This window comes from Danio rerio, chromosome 16, assembly GCF_052040795.2.
Source record: "Danio rerio strain M-AB ecotype USA chromosome 16, GRCz13ab, whole genome shotgun sequence".
In the NCBI taxonomy this organism is placed as follows: domain Eukaryota; kingdom Metazoa; phylum Chordata; class Actinopteri; order Cypriniformes; family Danionidae; genus Danio; species Danio rerio.
This window is the reverse complement of record NC_141036.1, coordinates 28,337,441-28,346,927: the sequence shown is the minus strand read 5'-3', so window position 1 is coordinate 28,346,927 and position 9,487 is coordinate 28,337,441. Positions and strand designations below refer to the sequence as shown.

Sequence of the window (9,487 nt, the reverse complement as noted above, 5' to 3'; positions counted from 1 at the left end):
GATGTTAATAATTGATATGTGGGCCATGTAAGTTTTTCCTTTTTTGACCCACATTTTAAATACTTTTTGATTATTTTAAAATCGAGAAAAAAAAATTCTACCAATCAGGTCGCTTCAAGAAAAAGCACGCCCATAGCACGCTTGATATGAAGATTTAACTGACATTAAAACGTGCAAACACAGATATTTAGAATAAAAACATGAAATAAACAACCAATAGAATCTAAATACTATACAATTACTTTATATATCACTGTCAAATATCAGTAAACACACAAAGTCACTTGTAAATGTCACTTGTAAGATTCATTGTAAAATAGTTTAAATTCATTGTCAAATGGGAAACAAAATTCCACCTGTGTGCTTGGCTATCATGAATGTGTATTGATTTGATGGGCCAGGCAAAGTCCTGCCCCTCTGAAGAAACACTGATCGAGAACAGACTTTGCCCTTCACAGCTCATAACAGGAAGCAACGTGTGGCAGACAAAAGGTAAGTGAAGGTTCTATTGAAAGTAAATTTTACAATATACATATAATTACAATATAATTTAACACTATAATTGAAAACTTTAAGAATCTATTATTATGAAAGTTTCATGTGCTAAGTTAAACCAGATCTTAATCCTACATCATCACCAGGCTACTCAAGATAAAATTCTGGCATATGTAGCATTTGTCTTTTTGAATTACATGTTTCATAAAAGACACACTTTTAGGTGTTTGTTTATTCTTGATTTTCTAAATTAAATTTCTCTATACTAACATTTAGTTTTAACATTCAGAGATGAACAAGGAACAATCTCCACCTTCTTACAACCCTTATTACCCTCCGCCATATCCAAATTCAACGCAAGGTAATGCTGGGTATCCACACTATCCAAATGCAACCCAAGGAAATGCTGGGTATCCACAATATCCAAATGCAATACAAGGAAATGCTGGGTATCCACAATATCCAAATGCAACACAAGGTAATGCTGGGCATCCACCAATGGGCATGATGCCTCCCGCTGGTATGATGCCCCCCACTGCTGAAAATGTCAATATGGGGAATCCAGACGACGCTCCTCCAGAATATACCCTGGGCTTTGAGAATGAGAACTGCTTTTCAGATGCTGCCATAAGAAGAGGTAAATCTTATGAAATGACTGCAATTTCTTGGCAGTGTTTTATAAAGGTAAAGAAAGTATTTATTATGAAATAGATATGTCACTCTTTGTGTAAATGTGCCCCATGTAGGTTTTATAAGAAAAGTCTACTTGACACTTATGATTCAGCTACTGATAACTGTTGGAATCATCTGTGCTTTCCTTTATTGGTAAGTAGACTGGTATTTATGTTGCCACACCTATAATTAATAGCAAAAGGGACAGATAATGGAGTACACAAAACGTAAAGACTTAAGAAATATACACTCAGTGGCCACTTTATTAGGCAAAAATGTTAAACTGCTTGTTATGTAAATGTAATAGCCAAACGCAACATCTTAATGCATTTAGCCACCTTGGTAAGATGATCCGAAAGTTGATACTGAGCATCAGAATAAGGAAGCAAGGTGATTTAAGTGACTATACATATGGTTGTTGCGATATTCAAATATTTAGCATTTCAAAAATGCCTTGTTGATGTCAAATGCCAGAGGAGGATGGCCAGAAAGGTTAAAGAATAAAACTGATTAAAGCAACAATGCCTCAAAAAATAAAAACTTGTTGCAACAGAAGTCTGAAGAAGAACATCTCTGAACATACAACATCAAACTTTAAAGGGCTCTAAATGTGACTTTTGTGTCAAAATATCAATCAGATTGAGTATACCCTGTAGAAAATGTCCATTTTTGAGTCAGAAGTAGTTGTAGCTGTTTTTGCACCTGGACCTTTAAAAGAAAACTAGCTGGTTCTTCACACCCACTCTTCCTTTCAGAGAAGGATAACCAGGGTTAGATGTCAGGATAAACACAGCAAAATGACAACTCAACTATAGCGATTGCAGCAGTTATTATTTACTCTAAAAGTTTAGTTTAAAATGCTATCAAAATACCAATAAGTCTACAACTACTGTTTCTTGAGTTTGATCACAGAGAGTTGAAAACAATCTTTTAATCCCAGTTTCTTTGCAAATCCTGTCTTGTGGACACAATTCTATGCATTAATACTGAGACATGCTAATACACAACCTGACAAAAGTCTTGTCACCTTTCCAAGTTTTAGGAACAACAAATAATAACTTGACTTCCAGTTGATCATTTGGTATCAAAGGTTGCTTATAGGCAAAGGCTTCTAGATTACGCCTATTTTACCAAAATAAATTATGATCATGCCTTGATTTTTAATTATTTAATTAGGACAGTGAGGTCTGACTTTGCTTAGACAAAAGTCTTGTTACTTAACAGAAATAATGTACAGTATAGAATATAAAGTCATGCAGTGGAAAAACAATTAATATTGTGTATGACTCCCATGAGCTTGGAGGACTGCATCCACACATCTCTGCAATGACTCAAATAACTTACTAATAAAGTCATCTGGAACGGCAAAGTAAGTGTTCTTGCAGGACTCCCAGAGTTCATCAAGATTCTTTGGATTCATCTTCAATGCCTCCTTCAACTTACATCAGACATGCTCAATAATGTTCATGACTGCTGACTGGGCTGGCCAATCCTGGAGCACCTTGACCTTCTTTGCTTTCAGGAACTTTGATGTGGAGGCTGAAGTATAAAAAGGAGAAAATAAGTAAATAATTTGCTTTTGATTGCTTTTGAAAATCAGACGGTTGGGTTTAGGGAAGGAGAGCAGGTTAATCAGTGATTTTGAAAAAAAAAACTGACGGTTGGGTTTAGAGAGGGGGTAGGGCAGCCCAATCGGAGCAGCCTCTCGTGAATTTACGCGAGAAGAGCAGAAATTTGATACCTCATATAGTTGATTAACCATGTAGATTGATAACAGCCTTTTGAACTTACCAGTAGGCGCAGAGGGCCCCTACTGGCCCATATCTATCAGCTGATAACCACTGATAATGCTCATTCAATCGACTAATAACATTCAAATTCGCGGTGTTATCATATCAATATAGACAAAAATCTTAGAGGAATGTTCCAGCAGACTGTTGAATCTCTTCCATGAAGATTTAAGGCAGTTCTGAATGCAAAATGGGCTTTTATATATATATATATATATATATATATATATATATATATATATATATATATATATATATATATATATATATATATATATATATATATATATATATATATATATATAAAATTTAATGAAAAATTATATCTTCAATTTTATTTAATGTTTACAACTTTACCAACTGTATTGTAAATAAATCATATGAACATTTTAATAATACTATTATATTACAATAATATTTGTGAAATTAATTAAAAAACTGAGTAAATATAATTGTACACATATTTACACAAGTAAATAAATAGACTCAATGATCGGCTAAAAGTCTGTAGAAAACTGAAGATTTCTGCGCATGCAGACTCCGTGTGGGCCTACTGATTATACTTCAGACAAAATAGAAAATAATATTTGGATTAAAAAATTCCCTGATACATGAACAAATAGTCAGAAGATTCACATTTTTTGGAACTGAGATGTTTATTAATCCTTCTATTAAGATCCATTTTTATACCATATACATGTTTTTATAAATTTATATATAGCCCATAACATTTTGATAAAATAAAACATTTCAGGCAGTTTGACTCTATTTATTTTACTTTGTGAAAGGTATAATAGCAGACCTTATACCTCTTACAGTATGCATGTAAGAAGTGATTGCATTTTTAAGTTATTTTGCCATTTAGGACTCCCATATTTCTCATTTTGTTTTGACAAATGTACAAAAAGTACAAAAACAAGACATGTCAAGGTGCTATAATCATTTGGTGAGGAAAATAGAATTAAGAAGAAATTTGGTGTGGGATGAGATGTAATTCTTTGTGGCTTAACATGCTTATTGTAATTATACTTTTACTACTTCATACTATTTCAGTTGAGTTCAGAACTTCGACATGTTGATGAGGAAAAAATGGGGGGGGGGGGGGGGGGGGGGAATCGCATACCCCTCACTTAATGTGCAGTTGCGCCCCTGTGTATATAGTGGTCAGCGAGTGTATATTCTAACTATCCATCTCATTTGAAAGGTTTTTTATTATATTTCATAGGGAGACACTCAGCGACTGGGTGAAAGACACATACTGGTTTACCTACACCATGATGTGAGCACTTCTGCTGTCTTTGTTCAGAGTGTCTTATATAATAATCATTTATATTCAACTGAATCCATTGATATTTTGTACTGACTTCTGGTGTTTGCTTTAAATTCCCCAGGGGTGTTACATTTGCTCTGGTTATTGTGCTCGTATGTTGTGGTGATATACGTCGCAAAGTTCCTTTAAACTTCATCTTCCTAGGACTGTTTGTAAGTATACAATTTAATGATGGTAAACATTGAATGTCATATTTTGCTGCAAATGCTAAGTGCTGTCTTCCCACACAGACAATTGCAGAAGGCTGTCTCCTTGGATCAGTGGTAGTGTGAGTGAAAAACATAATTTAAGCTGATTTAAATGTGCTTCAGTTACATGAAATTACAATTCAATTCTACAAAACCTTTAGTTAGACAGCAATACTTAAAACAAGAATCTGTCCTTTTGCAGGTACTATTCAGCAGAAGCGGTGCTTTGGGCAGTGGGTGCAACGGCTTTGGTGTCACTTGCAATGAGTTTGTTTTCACTACAGTCTAAAGTAAGTACTAACTGCAGTGGGATTTGACTTCATGTATTGTATTAAGCAGTAGTTCACCCAAATATAAAACTGTAATAATTATTCACTCCTCCTCTGGCCAGCTGAGATTTTTTTTTCTGCTAACAAAGAAAAATTAAGCTTTTATTTGAAATTTTTTTTTCCTTCCAATGCAAGTGACTGGGGGTCAGTGCAGACCATTATATATTTTAGTCAGGTAAAATCTGTATAACGCCGGCGGTCTTCTTTACCAAAACAATCAACCCTTTTTAGAAAAAAATAAACATTAAAAATGCACATAAATTTATATAACAACCCTTGTATTTTGATGCCTGTAATTTAATTGCAATAATCAGCAACAGGTTTGTTTGAGCATTATGGCATTTTGAGACATCAAGTCTTTGTTTGGAAGTGGTCCAGCAATCTTAATACTACAGCAATTTATAGTGGCCAGTCGATTTTCACAACACACACAAATACAGAAACAGACTGCAAATAGATCAGAACACACAGGAAATGTGTTGGGGGACCCAAAAATGTGATGAACCCTGACTATAAACAGGAAGCAGCCGGGTTTGTCAGTTTCTGGGATCCCCTGACACATTTGTGTTTTGGTCTGTGATATTTCTGACTGTTTCTGTACACATTTGCAGTGCCTATGTGTCATCCAACCAGTTTGTCAGCGTTTCACTATTTGCAATTTGTTTTCTTAATTTGCAGCTTGTTTGAGCTTTCTCAGCCACTGTAACAGAGTTCGTTTTGGTTTTTTGGTTTTAATCAAAACAAACCTGCCAAGTGTGAACACACCTTTAGTTTTTATTAGAGAGTAATGAAAGAGTTGGAAACTGTTTAAATTTTGAATATGAATCATCAAAAATGCAGTGAGCTCCAATTAATTACTTCCATTAATAGAAATTTAGCTTATAAATTTAAGTTATAAGCATCTTGGATGTCATGGAGGAGGAAATAAAGTGTAGATTTATTTTCTACATTAACTTTCTACATTTACATCTACATGATCTATTTTCATGCACTGCACAATATCATAGTCCTTGTGCAGGCATGGTACATCAGAAAAAATTCCTTGATCATTACGCCAGAATGAGAGTAGTTCTTTGCCATATCAGCTTAAAAATAACGTTTCATTTTCTGTTGATCTTAATACAGGATGTAACTACAGAAGGTTCAAGCTTTATATAGAAAAAATACTGAAAGGCTTTAATTATTTTAAATTCAGATTTTAAATGTGCGGTAGGTGATCTGCCAAAATGGTAACCATTTAGCATAATATCTTTGATACAATGCCGTCTAAAGCCACGCCTCCTGAAATCATGGACACCACCTTAAAGATGACTGTACACTACTAGATCATGTCAAACTTTATAGTGCTTAATAATACTCCAATTCTGAACAAAAAACTATTGTATCTAGCATGTTTTTTAGTTATGTAGCAAGCGAAACTTAAATGCAAGGATTCCTGGTCTCATTCTCTCACATGCTTTGTCCTAATGTGACTACTGTATAGTGGTTGGCCGGCAGGGTGCAGAAATTACACTTATTTCTAAGCCATACTTTCATGCCATTTCAAAGTAAATATTCAAAGTAGCACGATTAACAATATAGGAAGGGCGTCACAGGCTAACGTTGTTCAAAAATTAACCAATGTAATGTGAAAACCAACTTCACCTTAGTAAAGTAGGCTAGGCGGAATAGTGCTATTTACTTATGTTTTATTGTTAAACTAAATAAAAATCAGCATTATTGATGCTGTAAAAGGTCCCTTATTGTAAATAGTCACATGGATCTTTCGCCAGAAGATTTCACTTGGTAAACAACAACACTACCATGGATATAACCCATTTGTAAAACAACACAATCTACATCAGCTTTGCATGACTAAAACAGTTTTAAAACATAAATTACCTGTATAAAAGAAATACTTCAGCCATGGTGTAATCCTTCCTCCAGCGTGCAAAAGTAACTCCAATTTTGATTCAGCATTTATTTTTACTGCTGACACTCTCATGTGGACATGCAAATGGCAGATCTGTGTGAACAAGTGCACAGATCTACATTTGTTGACAGGCTACTTATCAGAATTATGGGAAGTGTTACCCAGTATATAAAAATACATATAAATACATTTAGATCATTTACTTAAATTATTACCATTGGAATGTGATGAGATTTTCAACTAGCACAATACAAAATGTTTCTAAAGACAATCGCCCACTGCACCTTTAAAGCCAGATGCTAATGGTCTAATCCAATTCAATGATTTATGCTAAGCTAAGCTAAAAAGTGCCCCCACCAGACCTGGGCTGTTTCTCAATAGGAGTTCTTCAGTGATCTTGCGTCCTTGTGTTCTCGTGTAGCGTCGTAATCAGCTGCCAAAGTTCAGTTCCAATACTCAAGACTGCAAGTACAGAGGACGCGTGAAAGTTCCCGGATGTGTTTTTGATATCGAGGACGCACTGATGCAGACTTGAGCGCAGCTCTCGCTCTAGAAGTCCCAGAATTGGGTTACTGTCAACAGAAAGCACAGCATTTTACACAGATTTATTATTACATTTCAGAGATATAACTTATTTGTCTCAGGAGTTTCCCTAAATGAAACGGTGAAAGTAAAAAAAATGAAAATCTTAATAAAGGCATAAACACATTAAAGGTGTTTATTTGCTGAAATTCATATTAAAATCAGCTTTACTTGTATTGTGCAATGTATATTTGTAAAGTCTTTATGCATAGTATATATTGTAAAAAGGGGAAAAATAAATCGATGTATAAATGCTGTGATGTTTAAATAATTTTCGGTTAAATATGCGTGAGCGTCATGTCACCATTAAAGAACGCTGCATTCCATTTCTCATAGGATGTGTTTTCTGTTCTTGCAGTCTCCCAAGTTTGTTCTTCAAAAGTTACCTGGCAAGACCGGTCTTCACAAGAACGCATGTCTGTTCTCTGCGTTCTTGGAATTGAGAAACAGCTCTAGATATGGGCTGAATAGATTAAAAATGGCTTAACTTAACTGTTTAACTCTAGGGTACTTACAAAATGAGTCTTTAATAAGCTAAGTGTTAAGTGTTTAATATGCAAAATATGAAATGTATAAAGCATGTAACCATGTCATTGCTTGTTTTAGTGGGACTTTACAGCTGCTTCAGGATGCATCTGGGCAATGAGCTGGACACTGTTTTCATTTGCATTGCTTTGCGCAATTCTGAGATCCCAGGTAAATGGTCAACCTTTATTTCCTCTAATCAAAAGAGTTTACTTATGTATATATTCATTTAAGCTAACATTTGTGTTCCACAGTATTTGTACATCTTTTATGCATCGCTGGGAACTTTGATCTTCTCTGTGGTAAGTGCACTTCTTTCTTAATAATGTTTACCCTTTTAAGTTTTGTTGAAACATATAGATGGATAATCCTTATCTGGAGAACTTCATGACATTGTGTAATCATGTTCTGCTAACAATCTTTTATTGTCTTGTGGATAATAGTCCCCATTTACTGCTGTCCTCATCTTACTCCTTTTCTGTATCTGTCTTTAGTACTTGGTGATTGACACACAGCTCATACTGGGAGGAAAGCACAAATACAGCATCAGTCCAGAAGAGTACATCTTTGCTGCTTTGAACTTGTACATTGATATTGTCACAATATTCTTATTATTGCTTCAGTTAATTGGGTTCTGTCGTTGATATGGTTTGTCAACATCATTATTGCTGCCGTATTCAGCATCAGGCTTGGGATTTGCTATACATTTTACCTCAGTTTTTGTTGAAAAATGACTCCATTGTTTCTGTAAAATAATATAAGTCAAACAGATTTTAATTAGAATTTTTATATATGTAAATGAGATATTATAATATATCTGTCTGTAAAAATGCTATTAAAAAGAATACAAGAATTGTTAACTTAAGGCAAATAGTAAATTAGCTATGTTTAAAAGAATTAAAAATATAAATATGGCGTACGCTTTGTGTTTTGAGATACATTTTTACCAAAATAAAAAAAACAAAAAATGACTCCATTGTGTAACTCAATAAAATCTTTGCTACAATCCCTTTGCTATTTTTGTATATTGTTGGGATATGTAATCAATTCCATGTGTGTTCATTAAAAAAGGTCAAGAGAGATTTTTCTTCAATGTCTAAAAAATATTAGTAATTAATTTAATACAAATAAATAATTTGGTTCACAGAATTCTGTTATCCTCAATGCAGTGCAAAATTTACATTCAGGAGATGCAACCAATTTTATTTCCTGACTGATATTAACAGGTGGGGTTTAGTGGAATTTGTCACTTGTCAATCATTCTCCAGTCCTCCATTGGCCGCACCCATACATACGTCCTCTTTTTCTATGAATTCTCTGCACAACATGAAAAGCCTAAGTTTCAAGACATTTCTGCGGACAGGAAGTTTAGCTGCAGTGCTCAAGTTAATTTTAGACAACCAGGCCTTTCCATTTCGTTCAGGTTCATCTACTTCTGCAAAAATGCTTCATTAGTATACAAAGCATATCACACTCAATAGAAGGAGTTCAGTTGATATATCACCTTAAAAGTAATACAAATATAATTGTTTAATAAAATTAAAAAGAGACAGAAATATGTTTAAAATATATATTCCCTTTCCCCAAAAACATATAAGCTATATATAATTTTGGAACACTAAAACCTTAAAGCTATATAGACACAATGTAATTTTTAGGAAGTT

The 9,487-nt window shown here is 34.1% G+C and overlaps 1 protein-coding gene and 1 long non-coding RNA gene across 2 annotated transcripts in view; one reads left to right on the top strand and one right to left on the bottom strand.

Annotated features, from left to right (window-relative positions):
* The first annotated feature begins 377 nt into the window (after positions 1-377).
* On the top strand, positions 378-8,829 carry zgc:110410. Its single transcript, NM_001328372.2, is given in 10 exon segments — positions 378-492; positions 785-1,132; positions 1,242-1,320; positions 4,183-4,236; positions 4,349-4,439; positions 4,518-4,555; positions 4,678-4,765; positions 7,905-7,994; positions 8,078-8,125; positions 8,318-8,829. Coding segments are annotated over 10 exon segments (1,101 nt in total). The 3' UTR covers positions 8,468-8,829.
* The window catches only part of LOC137487906 (uncharacterized), a 53,135-nt gene continuing 45,060 nt past the window's right edge, over positions 1,413-9,487 (bottom strand). Inside the window, exon 3 of the long non-coding RNA XR_015511426.1 lies at positions 1,413-2,706. This is a non-coding gene — a long non-coding RNA (uncharacterized LOC137487906). The remainder of the gene's footprint in view (positions 2,707-9,487) is intronic.